Source organism: Astyanax mexicanus, chromosome 6, assembly GCF_023375975.1.
Source record: "Astyanax mexicanus isolate ESR-SI-001 chromosome 6, AstMex3_surface, whole genome shotgun sequence".
Classification (NCBI taxonomy): Eukaryota; Metazoa; Chordata; class Actinopteri; order Characiformes; family Acestrorhamphidae; genus Astyanax; species Astyanax mexicanus.
Genome location: NC_064413.1, coordinates 36,078,312 through 36,097,605, shown reverse-complemented (window position 1 = coordinate 36,097,605; position 19,294 = coordinate 36,078,312). Strand labels below are relative to the sequence as shown.

The 19,294-nt window shown below is 35.8% G+C and overlaps 2 protein-coding genes across 3 annotated transcripts in view; both read right to left on the bottom strand.

The window, feature by feature from the left end:
- Nucleotides 1-7,542, bottom strand: part of cubn (cubilin (intrinsic factor-cobalamin receptor)) — a 53,053-nt gene extending 45,511 nt beyond the window's left edge. The window contains exons 1-14 of the mRNA XM_007250369.4: nt 7,253-7,542; nt 6,895-7,024; nt 5,703-5,831; nt 5,482-5,583; nt 5,254-5,357; nt 5,000-5,126; nt 4,509-4,677; nt 3,341-3,472; nt 3,012-3,107; nt 2,516-2,640; nt 2,196-2,382; nt 1,258-1,376; nt 919-1,153; nt 632-813 (exon numbers count right to left, since the gene is read on the bottom strand). Coding sequence (XP_007250431.3) covers nt 632-813; nt 919-1,153; nt 1,258-1,376; nt 2,196-2,382; nt 2,516-2,640; nt 3,012-3,107; nt 3,341-3,472; nt 4,509-4,677; nt 5,000-5,126; nt 5,254-5,357; nt 5,482-5,583; nt 5,703-5,831; nt 6,895-7,024; nt 7,253-7,371 — 1,956 coding nt within the window. The 5' untranslated portion in view covers nt 7,372-7,542. The remainder of the gene's footprint in view (nt 1-631; nt 814-918; nt 1,154-1,257; nt 1,377-2,195; nt 2,383-2,515; nt 2,641-3,011; nt 3,108-3,340; nt 3,473-4,508; nt 4,678-4,999; nt 5,127-5,253; nt 5,358-5,481; nt 5,584-5,702; nt 5,832-6,894; nt 7,025-7,252) is intronic.
- A 230-nt stretch (nt 7,543-7,772) lies between these two features.
- trdmt1 (tRNA aspartic acid methyltransferase 1) lies at nt 7,773-18,320 on the bottom strand. Of its 2 annotated transcripts, XM_022673629.2 has the most exons (10): nt 17,989-18,272; nt 16,504-16,613; nt 13,969-14,045; nt 13,773-13,844; nt 12,418-12,483; nt 12,044-12,113; nt 11,683-11,766; nt 10,227-10,549; nt 9,395-9,582; nt 7,869-8,113 (listed from the first exon to the last, which is right to left on the bottom strand). In XM_022673629.2, exons 1-10 carry the CDS (start codon nt 18,050-18,052, stop codon nt 8,013-8,015), a joined length of 1,155 nt encoding a protein of 384 aa, XP_022529350.1. In that variant the 5' UTR covers nt 18,053-18,272; the 3' UTR covers nt 7,869-8,012. The 2 variants fall into 2 exon arrangements, with proteins under 2 accessions (XP_049336901.1, XP_022529350.1); XM_049480944.1 differs by lacking the exon at nt 9,395-9,582 and having other exon boundaries at nt 7,773-8,113; nt 17,989-18,320.
- Nucleotides 18,321-19,294: the final 974 nt, after the last annotated feature.

The window sequence follows — 19,294 nt, the reverse complement described above, 5'->3', positions numbered from 1 at the left end:
TTATATTCCAAAGGGTTTTCAATTTGAAAACTCATCATTTTTAAGTGGTCTCTTATTATTTTCCAGAGCTGTATATTGATGTTTATATTAATATTTTATATTTTTTTATATTAGTATTTTCTTTCATTGCTTAATTTGTATTAAATTTAGTTGTAGACACACAAAAATACATATTGAATATACCAGGAGACTAAACATTCCAAAGCTTTACTTAAAGATTATGGTCAAAAAAATTTATTTAGACTTTTTTAGTCCATATGGCTTCTTTCTAATACTTGTTTGGCTTCACCAGATGTTCTATAGTGCACTGCACAAAAAACACTGACTTTAAGGTTTCCTCCACAATAATTATATATGGGAAAAGTCCATCCATTGATGCTAAACCTCCCTGCAGAGGGTTGGATTTGCCTGTCTTCCCAGCACACAAGCAGCTCTCTCCAGAAGACTTATTCCTTCTCCAAAACTCATCTTAACCTCCACAGTTCCCCAGAACTACCATTACTTACAACATTAAATAACACTGTAGAAATCACAAGCTGAAAAGTTTGCCTTTCCTGGCCTTGTGGCCTCTCTTGCTTAGAGAACTTCATGTTTGATGTTACTTATATGTACTTATATGTTTAAGACTTACTTCTAAATAGTCATAGTTGCAGTCAGGATGGTGTTCAAGACTAAGTGTTCCAAAGGCAAAAGTAATGAGCAACCCAGGACCGACATCTATCGTCCAATAGCAGTCACGGTTTGGTGGGTAATTGCCCGGATAACCAGGAGACCTTATGTCACCGTACGGATTAGTCAGATGACCGCCACAAACTGGAAGATAAACATTTATGAGTTTGGCATAAAACAAGATAACACAGATACACACAGTCCACAATAAGCCTTCTAGGTTTATGTTTTAGATGATTTAGATAATACCTGGTGCTTGAGAAGTCCAGGAAACAGTGAAGCCACCGCTGTTGATTATGTGGTCAGAGCGGAACCAGAAGTACAGAGAGTTATGGGAGCTGAAGAGCTCAGCTGGAGCGTTGGTGCCACAGTATTTGCCAAGCATGTAGGCAGAGGCGCTCTCGCCATCATGAATCTGGAGGAAGTCGAAGCTACAGGTGGTGCTGTGCTCAAGTTCAAAGTATGGGAACGTAACCCGCAGAATCTGGGAGACAGTGTCGAATAATTAATACTTTAAAAAATAAAAAACAAACAAGCACGGCCTTGAATGTGTCCGAATGCATTGTTTTACTGGTACTTTGCACTAACCTTGTCAGCATCCGTCCTAATGACCCAGGCACAGCTGACCATGTGGTCATACTGGTCATGCCCAGGAGTGTTAGGATAACTGAAGGTCCCAGCTTGACCCTGAAGCACTCCTCCACACTCTGAAACAAGCATATGCACAAATCTCTTTAAGATGCAGCTTTATTCCCTTATAGACAGAAATCCAGGGCCATTTTTTAGGCATTTGAGTCACTTAATTTTATTTTGCCATGCTTGTTTTTAAAATTGATATGTAGTAAAGCTAGCGTTTGTATAGCTAATCAATCATCAAATACAAAATTTAAGCATATTCGAATGCACAGTTACTCTGCCTTTCATAACATGTTGGATTGTTAGTAGGAAATGACAGTTCAGGGGAACTGTGGAAGTCAAAATGAGATCGGAAAGACCATGAAAACACTCTATTGAGGGAGGGAAATCTCAAAATCTCAAAAAATCTGATGGGTTTTGATGGGTTATCTTGTTATTATTGTTCAAGCAAGGTCTGATAGCAGCCTGAAGCTGTGCCTCAATCCTTAATCCATTAGTGTTGTGTGTGCACAGAATTCACCATGCAAACAGACTGTGAGCGGGCAATCGCTGGGAAATCCCATAGAAATTCAATGCAGAAGACATATCCCACATATGCCACAGGTCACAATGCAGTATTCTTGGCTTCCATGGCAAAAGTCATTGCACACAATAATAATGTGGCATATCTGTCAATCGGCTATAGAATGTTAAAATGTGAATATGCTGTATTAATCTATACATAATGTAAAATTAAAGAGATTAAAGAGATTAAATCGGCTATAGAATGTTAAAATGTGAATATGCTGTATTAATCTATACATAATGTTAAATTAAAGAGATTAAAGAGATTTTGTCCTTCTTAGGCCAGGTCACAGCAAGCACAGTACCGCTGTTTCTGATCAACAAACCTTCTTGTGGGGTCTGGCACTGCGGGCCTGTCCACTGTGACGTGCAGGTACAGGTGTATCCGTTAATACCATCCGTGCAGGTGCCTCCATTTTGGCAGGGGTTGCTTGCACACTCGTTAATGTTCTGGTCACAGTTCTGTCCTGTCCAGCCCGGGTCGCAGTTGCAGACGTATCCAGTGGCAGTGTTCTGAAGAAAATACAAAAAAAAGGTACAGCAAATTCAGAGGCATGTAGAAGACTATAGATCTTCAGATTAGTATTGACAGGACTGTTCTTAAGCAATTCACAACAGAAAGAGACACAATCGAGAAAACGCTTACCTGACACTGACCATTCACACACGGGTTATTAGTGCCACAGGTGTCAGTGACCTGAGTACAACCAGAAGGTCCATATCCATTGCCCACATAACCAGGAGGACAAGTGCAAATTGGGATGTTGCTACCTGCAGGGGGAGGGGTGTAAATAAATCAGCACTCTGGGATTGGATGTACAGTATACAACCATAAAGTACAACACTGCATAAAATGATATTATATCAGTGTATTAGAACGATATCTCCTTTTGAAGAGCTCTGTATTACCATACAGTAGCATATCAGGATGCGGCACCTTTGTCATAATGATTATGCAATGTAGCTTTTATGCCAACACAGACCAGATAACAGTGATGCACTTAAATTGTAAATACCTATCTTAATGGCTTTATTTTAACCTTACTGCCACCAGTCATGAGCTACTGTGAAGAATAACTACAGTAAAAGTGTGTAAGGTGTTTGCGTGTGTGTTAGTGTGTGTCTGTGTGTGTCTATAACACCTGTAACAGAAGCACAAGTGGCCAGAGGGTAACATCCTCCATTGTTGGTTGAGCAAATGTCAGCTTGAGTGCAGGTCTTCCCATCTCCCTCATAACCTAAACAAAGAGCATTGAAGCATGCAGAGTTTGAGTTGGATTGTATATGATATTACTATATTAATACCTGTAAATCCAAATCTCTCTCTCTATATATATATATATATATATATATATATATATATATATATATATTTAACCTTACATTAGCAAAATAAACACTTTTTGGAAAGAATAAATGAAATAAAAACTTGAGAAAAATAATACAGCACAGAAAACTAGAGAGCTGATACCTGGAGGACACTGGCCACAGTGAAAGGAGCCCATAGTGTTGAGACAAGGCACCATAGGTGAGGTAGAACAGCCCCCGTTGTTTGTGTCGCACTCATTCACGTCCTGACAGCTGTAGCCATTACCCTGCCAGCCTGAAAATGTGCAATACACAGAGTGACACGTTAATTAAACTGTGGAAATGACGACAAACTAGTAACCAAAATCCACAATCAAACACTGGTAGAGTATCTGCTCAAATTCAGAACACTGACTGCATTTTTTCCTTATGTCAAATTGGCATCTTTGTCAGCTTTTAGCACCAAATCACAAACAGTTCCTCCATTAAATGTTATTGGACAATGTTTTATGGCAATGAAGATTTTATGCGAAAACCTTTACGAAACCTCTTATCAACAGGGTACAGAGAAAATTAGACAATGTACAAATTAATGCAGCTTTAACACTGACAGTGTGAGTTTAAATTGCTATTTTTTTTGAGTGCAAGTATTTTAAGGGTACTTTTAAAATGAAATAGTTGCACTGCATACACATCCCAACATCAGGTCAAGACAACACTAATAGTTAGGTCTGACAGATGTATTACATAATCGGCTGAAGGCAATCATTTTCTATTTCATTCATTAATCACTTTATTAATAAAATGTTTTTTGTCTTAAGCCTGAGAAAGTGAATCTGTTACTTTTCCATATCTGGAATCTACCTAACCAGGAAAAAAAATAGATTTTTTTTGCCACAATATATTTAATTTGATTTTTGCATTTGCATAAATCTTTTTCTAATCATAACATGATAAACATTGTGTGTGTCTATTATTATATTACTTACACCCCAGTTCTTAAACAGTTCTACCAAAATAGTGGGGGTTTAAATATATACAATTAAATTATTACTCAGAATTATTTATACGTTTATTAGTTTAATTGTCAGCAAAGATTACATGATTGCAACTGTCCTAATAATAATAACACTAATCATGGCGAAAATGATTAAAATAAAGAAAGATAAAAACTGAATATAGATCATACTCCTCCTAATAGAGTACTGTAATGCAAAGGACTAATTAGGACACAAAAAAATAAATAAACCCCAACCAAAGATACAAAATAATTTAACATTAGCACTATGTCTGTAACTTTTTTATGAAAAAGTATAAAGCCCATATTTTACCTGCAGGACAGGCCCCACAGAAGAAGGAGCCTAGTGTATTAAAGCACTCTACAGGAGGGTTAGTGGAGCAAGGCTTGTTGGGAAGGCTGCATTCATCCACATCTGATGTACAAGCAGAAACGCCAGGAGGAGACGTCCACCCAGCATCACAGATGCAGTTATATTTGGGCTGTGGAGAAACAACGCAAATTAAATCGGAAACATAAGCAGATGCGCTAATTGAAACATCTCTGAATTTTTTGTTAATTTTGGTTAACTTCAGCTAAAAAGTTCAGCTAAAAGCTTAAAAGTGCTTGATTAGGAAATTTAACCAAATAGCATTTTAAACCGAAAAATAAGGAATAACGTAGCTCTTTAATGTAATTTAACTGAGCTTTTTATAATAACTACCATTATTACCATTTTTAAGCAAAATGATTATTAAACCAAACATTCATCACAATACAGAAAAAAAAATAAAAGGAAACACCCATTTATATAACTGAAATTACCTCATTAGGATTGACTCTGTCAGAATCAATGCACACACCATGAACACACAGGTCCTGACTCCCTCCAGCACAGTCATCATATCGAGAGGTGCAGTGTGGTCCATACCACTCTGGAGGACAGGTACAACTGAACACAGCAAAATCAGAAAAAAAAAAAAAAAAAAAAGCAGTCATCAATCAGAGGGTCTAAATTTTACAATAAAGTTTCTTGAGTGGTGGAAGAAGAGGTCACTGGAATCGGGGATTAGTATTACGTGTAAGATCCAGGAGTGTTGACACATGTAGCTCCATTCTGGCAGCCCTGAGTGGTTCCAGCGTAGATCTGACACTCATTCACATCCACAGCGCAGATGGGGCCCTAATGTAATGAAACAGCAGCAACTTAAAAAGTCACCCTTTTTTTAACGGATATTTAAGAAACAGTGAAACAATGATGTCCTCCGTGTGTGCAGAGAATCTGTGTAGAGTTGGAGTCAGCATACCTGCCAGTTCTGAGGGCAGAGACAGTGAAAAGAGTCCAGGAGGTTCAGGCACGTTCCAGAATTCTGGCAGGGGTTGCTGCTACACGTCTTGCGCTGGATGGTCTGGAAAAGCAGGAACAGAAATGCTTAGAGATATAATTCATTTCCTTATAAATAAAAGGAAAAATACTGAGAATATTCTGAGTAAAACAAGAAAATACAAATCTGTATTTATGCTTTACCTGTTCTATTGTCCCCACTTTAGTCTCAACCGTGGTCACCCTCGTTTTCAGCTCATTCAGCTGGTTTGTAACCTCTTCAGAAGGGCCGCTGTTCTTTATAGTTTCTATGTCAGCTTTGTTAGTTTGGATCTGAAATAAAGTTGACGGAACAGACAATATACAATGTATAACATTATAACAAATAAAGCATAAAGAACAAGACAAATGTAAAACAATACAAGGAAAGAGGATTTTAAGTTACCAGTATACAATTTTTTTTTAAATGCAGGGTTAAGATTAGATTACTATCAGAACAAACACAAAATATATAATATGACTGTATTTTTAATAAAGTGCTGTATCTAACTGTTAATGGGAAATTGTTGATACATTTAAAGCATACTTTGGAGAGTTTTACTAGAATGGGATTATTTCACAGTATTTTAAACTGAGATTTTCCATTGAAAGGACCGTTATTTAGTCTTTAGGTAGTCCTGGACATTTGGACAGTATTTAAAATTGGCTATTTGGCTTGACAGATATAAACTCTAGTCTTAAGCAAAACCAAGAAAGTAATTAATTAAAAAAAGCACAGACAATGCAAAGAACAACTCAAAATCAAATGAGTAAGTCCGTTGGTTTGAATTAGTTTTATTTGCTTTAAAATTGGACTGTTGGTATGAGATTCTTAACTTTCAACTTTTTAAGTGCAAAGGTTATTTTTTACAAAAAGAATCATCTGTGCCTTTACTTAGCATTATACAACCAGAAATGCAGTCTCTGTCCTGTTAAAATAGAATGTAATAAACTATAAAATAGAATGAACACATATCTCATTAAATAAATGTGTAATAAAATGTGTTTTTTATGTAATTTCGATTGAACAGTATAACAATACTAACTATTGATGAAAGTGATGACCATGCCTAATACCTTGTAATGTGTTTTGGTCTGAAAGCTATTATAGAATAGAAAAGATTTAAGAGACTTTTTTTAAATATTCAATCTTTCTTGATTCTGGCTCACATTTGTTTTGGCTAGGTCTTGATTTTATCTGGGCTTAATACGGTATATTATTCATAATCCCACACAGTTATCTTAGCCACAACATTAGTTTTCTTGACATCAAGTCTCTTTTAATGACATTTTGTTTTATGACAAATACATCTTAAATATTATAACAGAACATGATGTAAGGCCCACATGAACTTACCTGATTAATTTGCTGAGTGAGATCCTCACCCCCAACTTTTACTTTTCCTGTCCCTGAAGTCTGAAAATTGATGTCTTTATTGTTTCCCGCAGAAAAGATAAGGTTACCGTTCTCTGAGATCATACGAGGCCTGCAGTTCATCACAAGAGACTTGAATCAACATTTTTTCAATAGATTCCATATCTCAACCTGATCTCAATTTAAAAAAAAAATTTAAACATTAAAATAGTATTTTATCACGACTTTGAGCACCAAAAAGTATCTAAAGATTATTTCTTTTTAGACACTATATTTACACATAATCTATTCGTTTACTGGTTGCTACCACAAACCTCACAACATAACCATCTGTACTCACTGGGAACTGCTGACATCCCTCTTGCTGCGGCTGTGGGCCTGACTGCCCTGGTCACACTGCAGTCCACTGAGGAACAGGAGGGCCAGCAACGGCCAGGACAGCCGAAGTGTCCGAGCCATGCCGAGCGGGTTTGTCTCAGGATGCTCTCCAGGCACCACACTGCAGGTAAACCTTGAGATGGCCTAATGGTCTACACGCTCAGAAGTGGACTTTACCCTTAATAAGACCTCTGAGACCATCACACTCACCAATAAACTGGCCAAAACCATCCAAGGAGGAGGAATAGGGTTCAGAAACAGCATTTAACTCAACTGTATTGCACTTTATTCACTTCACTGTGTGATTACCAAGTGCTGTCATATGATACTCATAGATCAGTAACCAGAGTTATAGCCCTAAACTGCATTTGCAACAGGTTTGGTCCAACCCCACTCAAAAAGGCACAACACTAAAAGTCTAAAGTATAATATTTGTTCTTCAAGTGCTTTAGTTCCTTTTTAAAAAGTGTATTTCGAACTACTGACAATTTATAATAGTTTTTATTAGAAATACTTAAAAAATGAACATTTGGTATTTTACAAAAACAACAGTAAAACACAATATAGAACAAACAACATTATTTTGTTTGAAAATGTACAATTTTAATTCACATAATATAAAACAAACAAAACAAAATGTCTCTCAGGATTAGCTTCAGATAATCCCAGTTGTGGTCTTTCCCGCCTCACCTCATTAACTGTGGCAGAGCACAAAAAGCATGTCACGACACCAGAAGACTGATGAGTTTGGCCACTACATGAACATTTAGACTGTTTCCCAGGACCCGGTACTGCTGCTTTATGGAGATATTTGGTGGAAAAGCTGAAAGAAAAACAAAGCAGTATGAAAAGTATGGTTACTAATTAATGTCTCCAACCTTTCTGGACACTACATCATAACTGACACTTCAGAACCCTTCATGTGGGCCAGACTGTGAATATTTGTTGAACTTTCAGGAAGTACTTTTAAGGTGGTTATTTACTTGTAATTACATGCTCTGTTAGCATTTAAACCCAAGGTGAGGAAACAGAGGGATTTCAGAGCTAAAGTTGTGTATGATATCCCAAGTGATTGATATTGTTTTGCCAAGTGTGAGTGGTTGCTATGGTGTTGCTATCATATAGCTAATGGCTGCTAGGGTGTTGCGAAATGGATACTGTATACGTAATATGTTTGCTACCATGGTATTATACCGTATACTGTAGCTTTTAAATTGAAAAGAATAGGAAAGTGGTTGATAGTTAGTTGCAATGGTGTTGCTAGGTGGTTACTCTAGTATTCTAGGTGGTTGCTGTGATGAGGTTAATAGGTGGCAAGTGGTTGCTAGGTGGTTACTATTCTTATGTGTTGGATGCTAAAGGGTTGCTGTACCATAGCTGCTGGTTGCTACTGTTTAATATGAAAGTGTTTGACAACTGGTTGCTATGGTGTTGCTAAGTTATTGCTAGGTGGATGCTGAGGTTATGCTATTGTATAGCTGTTGGTTGCTTAAGTGTTGCTAGGTGGTTACTGTGATAATGTCGATATAATGTAAATATAATTTGATACTTGACAAGTGGTAAGTAGTTGTATACTATGGTTTTCCCAAGTGGTTTCTGTGGTACCTGAAATGGTTGCTATGGTATTGCTCAGTGATTACTCTAGTATCCTAGGTGGTTGCTCTAATGAGGTTAATAGGGGGTAGGTGGTTGCTAGGTGGTTACCATCATTATGTGTTGTGGTATGCTAAAATGTAGCTGTGCCATAGCAATGGTTCCCTTTTTTTAATGTGATAAAGTGGTTGAAAGCTGGTTGCTATAGTGTTGCTAAAATGTTGCTAGGTGGGTGCTGAGGTTATCCTATTGTATAGCTGTTGGTTACTTAAGTGCTGCTAGGTTGTTACTGGGGTAATGTTGATATTATGTAAATATAATTTTTATTTGCTAAGTAGTAAGTAGTTGTTTGCTATGCTATGGTACCCGAGATGGTTACTATGGTAATGCTAGGTGATTGTTAGGGGGTTACTGTTGATGGGGAAATGTACTGGTTGCTGTGGTGTTGCTAGGGGGTTTCTCGGATGTTGCTATACTGTTCTTTTTTCAATAAGTAAGATATGGTGCTTACTGAAATGTGGGGGGAACCCCATCAGGTTGGCTATCTCTCTGGGTGTGAAGTATCTGAGCTTTAGTCGGGAGAGCTGCTTCAGTTTCTCCTCTTCAGACAGACCTTCCAGTGACTTAAATACACTCTCCAGTTCAACGTCTGAGCAGGACTGCAGAACAGAGCCAGTTCCCTCCACATAATGTCCATATCTAAATCCAAAATCGTTATTTAAATATAATTACACATTATTTATTAACAAAGACACAGGCCAGTACATAACCACTACAGGGGTTGGACAATAAACTGAAACACCTGTCATTTTAGTGTGGGAGGTTTCATGGCAAAATTGGAGCAGCCTGGTGGCCAATCTTTATTAATTGCACATTGCACCAGTAAGAGCAGAGTGTGAAGGTTCAATTAGCAGGGTAAGAGCACAGTTCTGCTCAAAATATTGCAATGCACACAACATTATGGGTTCAAAAAAGGACAAATTGTTGGTGCACGTCTTGCTGGCACTTCTGTGACCAACACAGCAAGTCTTTGTGATGTATCAAGAGCCACGGTATCCAGGGTAATGTCAGCATACCACCAAGAAGGACAAACCACATCCAACAGGATTAACTGTGGACGCAAGAGGAAGCTGTCTGAAAGGGATGTTCGGGTGCTAACCCGGATTGTATTAAAAAAACATAAAACCACGGCTGATCAAATCACGTCAGAATTCAATGTGCACCTCAACTCTCCTGTTTCCACCAGAACTGTCCGATGGGACAGTAAATTATTGTGTTCTAAAACCAGGTGTTTCAGTTTCACTGTACAACCCCTATATGTTTAAACAATTTAAATGACTCACCCTTTGGTGAAGCAGACTGATCTCCTGCAGGTTGGGCTGACAATGTCCATGAGCATGGCGTATCTAAGCAGGGTTTTGGGGGGCAGCAGATAGTGGTCCATGTCTGTTTCTTGTCCTTCCTCCTCCAGGAAGTCCTGTAGTCTCCTGATGCTCTCCTCACTGTTTTGACTTCTCTTCCTCTCTAGGTCCTGAGCTGTTTCTAGCTTATAGATGATATCCTTGTTATCACTCATGTTACTACTCAGGGAAGCAGAGTGAGTATTTGAAATTGTGGGAGTGCCTGTGGCATCACTGGAAGATGTTTTTGGAAAACCCTCTAGAATCTGTGAGAAGTAGTACAGAGAATAATAGGAAACATAAAAATAATAAATTGTTTTGTTTTTCACTGGAGATAAAGTAGCTAAAAATAAAGCCATGTTTGGATTGGATTATCCGAACATTACTTATGCATACGGACAGAAACAAAGTCATCCACAACTTTAGTGTTTCCAACTAATTGTTAAATAGATGATAGCTCTTTTATAGCTTGGGGAGAAATAAAAATGACCAACAATTAGAGTATGTACCAGAAAACAGAGTAATCTAAAGTGTAAAGCAGCACCCAAAATCTTTTTTTCTACTGTAAAGTGAAACTCTGTCTGGAAAATCAAGATAAAACTAAAATGATGAGCTCACCACTGATCTAACTGAAGAATAGCAGTAATTTTCTCACTGAAGACAGGGAAGAAAACACAGAGATGGCTATTCTGGACAAAGCTAAAATAACAGGAAAGCCAAAAAAGAAAGTAAGTAATTACCCCAGAAATTACTTCATGTACATTTAAGCCCATCTGAACAGGGCTTTTGCTACAGAAAATCTGGACCGAGTGACTTTAACCCTTTTATTTATAGGTATAAAATTTGGTCTGGATCTGGACCAAATCCATGTACATATTTTTGAGTTTTCCCAACCAGATGTTGTCTCAGGCTGGAAAAAAGCTTCTGGCAGCTGTTATGTGTTGTATTTAGTATTGAGTGCATGTATCGGAGATCCTCCAGAAGACATGACACACTTTCTAAGTCCCAAATAATAAAAAAAAAATCCCAAATTAAAACTTTCCAAGTGTTATTAGGAACCAACTTTCATGAATATTATGAATATGATAATGTGACAATGAGATTCAGACTGATTCAAACCGACAATTTGGTACAATTTGTTTTGCTTTTTGAATGTTCTATTTTTTTTTCTGAAAATAGCTGTCCACTTCAACTTTGTGATTTAAAACAGTAAAAATAAAAAAAAAGTCAACAGTAGATCTCAAAAGAGTTTTGGGCAATTGACAGTATCTGAGAAAACTGAAAAAGTATATTTGGGTAAATTACTAATCTATTGTTTGTTTGATGGTAAAAAAAAAAATTACAAATATTAAAAGCTATTCAATGTTTAGAGTAAAATATAACAGTAATAAACATTTACCTCTGATGTTGTCTGAAATGATAATGAACCTGTGGATGCCTTGGCAATAAGGAAATAACGCAATCTTGAATTTGGTATTCCTAGCTGTGAAAAAAAATATTAACATGAAAAGTCATTGTTGTTTATTTGCTTTTATTTTAAACTGGTGTAATTTTAACCAGCAATGCCATCAAAGTATCCAAGGAGATTGCAGCACAGATCTCTCCCTAGTAATAAAACAATTTAAAAATACATATTTTATAAGGGACTAATCATTTTAAATTATTATCTGCAATTGAACATTTAAGATTTTAAAAACATTAGTTAGCACTGTACCCAGAGCATAAACAATTTAGATGAAGCATGAATGGAAAAAGCTTACACTTGTGGGTGAGACCATTAACTCCTGAAAACTGTATTCACATTCCTTCAGTGTCTTTATCAAAGCATCTCTGGAAAAAGATAGAAAATAAGATCAGATCACACTGCAAATCTACAACAAAATCTACTACAATTTACTTTGGATTTAGTTCCAATCCATACTCTTTCTCAATCAATCACATATCTTAATCAATATCATTAAACATGCAGAAAACTGGACCACCAGTACTATTAGAGTATTTCAGCTTATAAAGCACAGGAATGTCTGTGTACACAGTGAACCTGCCAGGTGCCCAGGAGCTAACTGACAGGCAGCCATGTAACCACAGTAACCTGTGAAACTTCTTAGAGGAATTGTCCTGTTTCCCATATTACCTTGCAGAAGAAGTCTCAAACCCTTTTACATTCTCCAGCAGAATGAAGCGTGGCAGTTTGTTCAACCTACAGGGACAGCAGAGGCAGAGGTTGTTTTATTCAACAGATTTAAGAACTAAATCTTAGGTCTAAAAACACCATGCCAGAGAAATGTAAAGGTTAAGAAGTGTTTAGGAATACATTTTTATGTAAACCAAAAAGGTATGCTTGAAGGAAGTGTAGCTAAAATATCCATTCATGCTGCAATAGACCGAATGTAGACAGTTTAACACTTGTGTGGTGTTCGGGTCTGTGGGACCCGTTTTCATTTTTCATCAAATGATACTAAAAAAAATATTTTTTCTAACTCAAACTCATTGGCATTGGCTCATTTTTTGTGAAAAACATATATCCACCCCCCCCCCCTACACATTTATATTACATACAGTCTGTTTGGCCAAGGGCTAATAAACATTGCTTCATTTGTAAATTTGAAACTAAACAAATTTTCTACTCATATCTTGAGTTTAATTCATTTTCTTTTACATTTTATTAAAAAACTAATAAAAAAATGAAATGTAACATAATAAAGGTAAAGGGCAAATATTAACCATGTAAGCTGTTTATATTGCTTGCAATTTGCTTAATTTTGCTGAATTAAATACAAAGTAAACGAGTAACAAAAATATGAACACCACACAAGGGTTAATAAAATAAATAAGAAAGGACAGATCAGAATGTTAGCTTTTATGTTCTGATATTTGATTCTAAATTTATGCAAGAATCTTTTGCTTAAACCTTAACATTTTTCATGAACAAAAATACTAGAAGAGTGACAGGGATTTCTGTTGTTGTCCAGATGGATGGTTAAACATTTAATAGTTCTGTCTGCTACTGATTTGAGCCCTGGGGTCCTCCAGTGGGGCTGCATTTTCTTAAAAAGGATAAACCAACACAAAGAGCAGAGGTTTGTGTATAAGAAAAAAAGAAATCTATTTTAATTTATGAATAATAAAAAAGCTTTAATGTAAACACAGCCAAAGGAAAGAAAATATAGGGATGTGTTTTGTAGGCTGATAAGTGCAAATTTACATGTTTCCAAAATAGTTTAAAAAGCCAAGTGAGGTCAGCAAGTCATTGGATATTTAATATCAAATGTTATGGGTTGTTTAATCCTCTTGATTTTTTGCTTCAATTATTGCTCACCAACAATTGTGTGGCCTCTCGGTAAAATAATATTCATATCAGAAAATAAAAGCTAAACTTCTGATGTATTAAATCATTAATTCCTTAAACAGAATGTATTCAGAACTGTTTTTTCTGTTTCAATAATTTTAGGAAACTATGTGGAGAGAGCATGAGCTGATCTGTCAGACCTTGGCAGAAGTTCTAAAATGTAGAGAAAGCTTTTTGTTCTGGGGTCAGACACATCGCCCTGTAATCCAATCCTGCAGGAAACAAACAAGCAAGCAAATACTTACACAGGCAAACAAACAGACAAACAAACAATACTCTATTCTTTAGTTCTGATGGCTTTAGTGAAAAATGGAAAGCTAAAAAACATCTAATTACCTTGTAAACGGCTGGCAAGGAGGACTCATCAATATCATATCAAAATCAAGTTTATTGAAATCATTTAATGTCATTCCCTGTGGGAAAAATAACAATTGCATGAATAATAATTAAACAAATAGATAGAGACGGATTATACTTACATACATACATTGTACAGAAATGTATAGATGACTACATGCAATTAGCCTTTGGACTTTAATTACATAACGGACTTGTTATAAAATAAATAGATTTGACTTAAATTATTTTGCTAATCTCAATATTACTATTACATAATATCATTATTATGGTTTTGCCCATTAACGTAAATGACAGGTATGTCAACTTTGTTTAAACAGTATTTTCATTACACTTGTGGGTGAGACCATTAATTCCTGAAAACTGTATTCACATCCCTTTAATAACCTTAATAATTTCTAATCTCACTGCTTTTTACAAGTGTGTAACTGCATTATTATGCTGCTTTATTATCATTGTATCATTGGCATTAACTGGTCTTAAAATTGCAATAGTATTGTTTAGACAACATATCATACAAACAAAAGTAGTTACCATTAGAGGCTTACAAGCCACGGTTTGCCAAACACAACATTATTTTGCAATTAAGTTTAACACATTATTGAATTTCTACTTTTCTAATACGACTAACGTTTTCCTACTAATAAAGTAAAAAAACGTGTGTGCATGTGCAGGGCCACAGTTTATTGCGATTTTCCTGATCAGCAAGGCCTTACTGAAACACACTCAGAGAATGAGGACGGAAGCTAGTGCATCATTACCCATGCTGACGGTGCACTCAACCTTTACCCAACACTAAATCCAGCGAGTTACTCTTTCACATAAAATATTCCTCTAATCACTAGTCATGGGATGACGTGTGGCTTGATCTGAATTACCCATTTAAACTGCTAAGTACGAGGAACACATTTCACTCAATCTGAGTCCCAATAACCTTCATAGTATTCAGATAACCTATGTAAAATTATGCTTTGTATTTACTAAATAGTCAAAAAAATACATAGGGCTTATTAGTTTTTAGAGTATTAACTGATTAATAAGCCTGCAGGTTAGAAGGTTGAATAAGGTAGATGCTGCAAGCTCTTTCTTTACACAGTTTCCAAAGGGGAAGCATAATTCAACAGATGTGAAAAGTTTTGCTAATTTATCTCACTGAAATTAAATCTAACTGGTTACCAATATTAGCAAGAAAACACTTTCATTGACAGTGAGGCGAGGATCATGAAGACATCATTTTAGGCATGTAGGTATAAAGGTTTGTGTACAGTACTTAATGTTGAACAGCACTGCTGTTGTATGAGAAAAGATCCCCTTTAAAGCAACTCTTTAAATATTGGATTAGTTTGTGTTTACTCTCTTTATATATCTTTTTTAATTTCTTCAGATACTACATTTAAATCTCTTTTATAGAGCAGGTACTGAGACTTTGATCCTTAGTATACACCAGCGACACACAGTGACTGTTGTTTGCCCCTAGTGGGGACAGCAAGAGCAGCAGAGCAGCGCTAGAAAATGCAGCCGTCCAAAGTCCATTTAAAGGTTTAAATACAAAGGATCTGAGAGCACAGTTAATACAGTGTACGTGTTTTTTTGCACAGCATTTACTAACCATGACTTTTCCTAACTTTACACATTAAATTCAAACTCAGATCAATTCTATTAGTATCACTGAAATACCCCAGCAGCTTGGTGTATTTCTGTTTTTTATATATACACATTTATTGTTTGTTGGACAGCCTTTAGCTCTGATTATGGCACACATTTGCTGTGGCATAATTACCACAGGCTTCACAACATTTGTATTCAGAGTTGTATTCACTTAATTAATTGCCCAAAATCTTGCACTGATGATGGGAAATTTGAACCTGGACATTTTTTTTTTTACAAATTTGAGCCCTATGAATTCTTTCATAGTCACCTTGGACTATGTCCATACTATCAGGTGAGAAAAATACATTGATGGAATTACCTGGTGGTTCAGTATATTCAGGTAATCAGCTGACCTCATTTTGGACACATACTGTTGCTGAACCTAGACCTGATCATAGCACTGTCCCCATAGGCTTGTACAGTACGGTGGGCACTAGGCATATTGTGTGCATCACTTCAACTGCCTCTCTTCTTACCCTGATGCACCCCTCACTCTGGAACAGGGTTAATCTAGCCTCACCAGAGCACATGACCTTCTTCTATTGCCCCATGCTCTCCTGCAAACTGAATCTGTTTAGCTGGTTAGCCTCACCGATTAGTGGACTTCTTAAAGCTACACAGCTGTTTAGTCCCACTCTCTTGAGTTCCCTTTGCATTGTTCGTGTGAAAATGCTCTTTTTTTTACTATTAAACATATCCCTGTGTTCTAGTGCTGATTTTATATTATTTGATTCCACCAAACATTTAAAGAATCACTAATCACAATCATTCAAGATTTATTGTAAAATCAGCAAACACCTATGGCCTAGACTGATCATTTATAAAACAGCAGTCATGTTGATTAGCTGGTTATCTATTACTCACTTCAATGGTCTTGGGTAGGAGTAATGTGTTTGGGAAGTTGTGTTTATAGATTTCATTGGCTGTCGTGTTTACATCCACTGCAGCCACCACTTCAGCAGGCACTGAGCTCTCTAAAAAATAAATAAATAAATAAATAAATGATCAACTCGTACAACAAACATGTGAGAAACATGTTAAACATAAACTAAAATTAATAAGATGTTTCTAAACATATACAATAATTACAGTCCAAATGTGTATAGACAAGAACATTAAGAACGTTATTAACATTAAATTAAAAACATTAGCATAATTAATGGTGTCAGTTAACAAAGTAAACATATTTTGTAACCTTACTGTTGGTTATCTATACTTTACTGGAGTAATTATTTTTCAGAAAACTTTTTACTTTTTCAACATTAACATTTTAATATAACATTATGGTCATTTTGGCTTTAAGAAAAATGTGTTTTAAGGAGGGAGGGGTGCAGTACAGGGTCCTGTGGTGCAGCCTAAGCTTTTGTACTTATTGGCATTTTTACTTGCAATACTTTTACTTTTATACTTTAAGTAGTTTTGAATCCAGTACTTTTACACTTTAGTTGAGTAAAAAGCTTGAGTTGATACTTCAACATTTTTAAACCCTAGTATCTACACTTCTACATGTGCAATGCATGTTAATACTTTTGACACCATTGCTAAGGTTACAGTAAGGGGTGTTAATGGCAACATATGCCCTTACACTTCTATAAATAAATAACTAAGTGCAATAATGTATTAACAATAAGGCAACTCTTCGTGTCAATCAAATAAAAAAAAACAGTGACACCTGCTGAGGAGGAAAGGAAAGGAATGGAAAGGAGAGAGAGAAAGAAAGAAAGAAAGAGAGAGAGAGTTACCTCTTTCACTTATATTAATCTAATTTTAGCATGCTTTTATGACTACTTTTACTTCTTTTCTTTATTAATAACTCAACCTTTTTAAAAGTACTGTTTATTTTCTCTCCAATCTGTAGATTTATTTATTTATTTTATTTTTGTTATTATTAGTAGTATTTTTTTATGATATCTGTTTACTTGTATGTAATTACATTCATGCCAATAAAGCACCTCTGAACTGAACTGAGAGAGAGAGAGAGAGAGAGAGAGAGAGAGAGACAAAAACAGATAGACTTGTAATAGATAGACTGTCAGCCATAAGTAGTTATAAAGATTAACTAGTTATGGGTGGCTTAACTAGTCTGCCAACCATAATTCCTTAAAACAGAATGTACGTTAAGCCATAGTCACACAAATGCTAACTAGCTAACTAACATGTCAGGCTAATAACTATATTAGCTATAATATCAGTAAATAGACAGCTATCTGCCATGTTAATATACTAAGCTTTTGGCTAACTAGCTACCTGTTATAACTAGTTAAGTACTTTGTGAGCTGTTAGTTTAGCGTAAAAGCAGTTAGGGAACGCAGTACGCTTTCTAGAAAATTAACTATAAGTAAAGTGTACCTGTAAGAGCATAATGCATCCCCCCAATGCCGCTGTACAGCTCCAACACACGCAGCTGCTCCATGTTTACACCTCACTGTGCTAAAGCATGCTGAACTTCACCGCTTCCTCTGGAAACAGCGCTCCCGCATAAAGGTTCCGCCCTGTCGGTTCCTGCCTCCATCAGAACACACAGTTCACACCAAATATCACAGCTGTTTACCTGTTTTTATTCTATTTAAAACGCATATAAGCAGGACAAATACAACATTTCTCTGAAATATTAATGGTTAGCTTAATGTTAATGCAATACCACTCAACATACAAAAAAAAAAAATTACACAAAATATTTTAATTATACAGTACACTTTAGACACACCTCTTCTCATTTATTTCTCCCTTTTTATGATTGATGGAAATGTTATAATTGAAGACATTAAATGTATTTATGTGTTAGACAAGCTAGAATATGTTTTATAACAGTAATTAAAAGTTTTATCATGTTTTAAAATTTATTTATAAATAATGTATGAATAAATTCCAAATTATGAATTAATTATTATTTTAATACCAATATTAAGCTTTAAAAAAATCCCTTGCCACCTCAGTGGCATTATAGCCTAAATAGTGTTTTATTTTGAAGATGCTTACTGCATGTTCAGCAATTAATAATATTGATTTCATTAAATATATTTTATATTTTTTTCATGTTTATATTTTCTTCATATTTATTGGTGGTTTATGTGGCACAATGAATAACACCACCACCTGCTTATGAGCTACCAATCATGTGGGAGACTGGGGTTCAATTCCCGGTCTGTGTGACTATTCTGTGATAGTCTTTGGGCAAGACTCCTACTACTACAGGTAATTCAGACTAACTTACCTTGTGCAACAGAGTTAACTCTTTGTCCTTCTTTCCTTTCAGATAGAAGTTCTTTAAATCTTTCCGACTGACCTATCTTAATTTCTTAAAGTATTTTTTTTTATTATTAGTTATATTAGTTATTGCCATAATATGGATTAGAATATTACTCAAATAGGGTTATTCATTGTATTCACCAACTCTACCTCTTCACAACTTTACAACTGATGCTCTCAAACACATTAAGAGAGCAAGAAATTCAAGTAATTCTTGACAAGTTCAGCACAGCTGTTAACCGAAAGAACAAGGAGAGCATGAACAATTTAAAAAGTGTTAAACTCTGAGGCAACCACTGTTGTTAGGAATTGCCAAATTTCACACTCATTAGCCCTATAAGGACAGGATTAGTTTCTCAGGGGGACATCTATGAAAAAGATTTCACACTTCTACTCAGTGACAAAA

What these genes read in the sequence shown, in the direction of transcription:
- trdmt1 (XM_022673629.2), bottom strand. Translation starts at nt 18,052, where the DNA reads ATGGAGCAGCTGCGTGTGTTGGAGCTGTACAGCGGCATTGGGGGGATG. An exon ending in TCCTACCCAAGACCATTGAA is followed by an intron (nt 14,046 to 16,503) that starts GTGAGTAATAGA and finishes TTTTTCCCACAG; the next exon opens with GGAATGACATTAAATGATTT. An exon ending in GGGGTTCCCCCCACATTTCA is followed by an intron (nt 8,114 to 9,394) that starts GTAAGCACCATA and finishes TTTTTCTTTCAG; the next exon opens with CTTTTCCACCAAATATCTCC.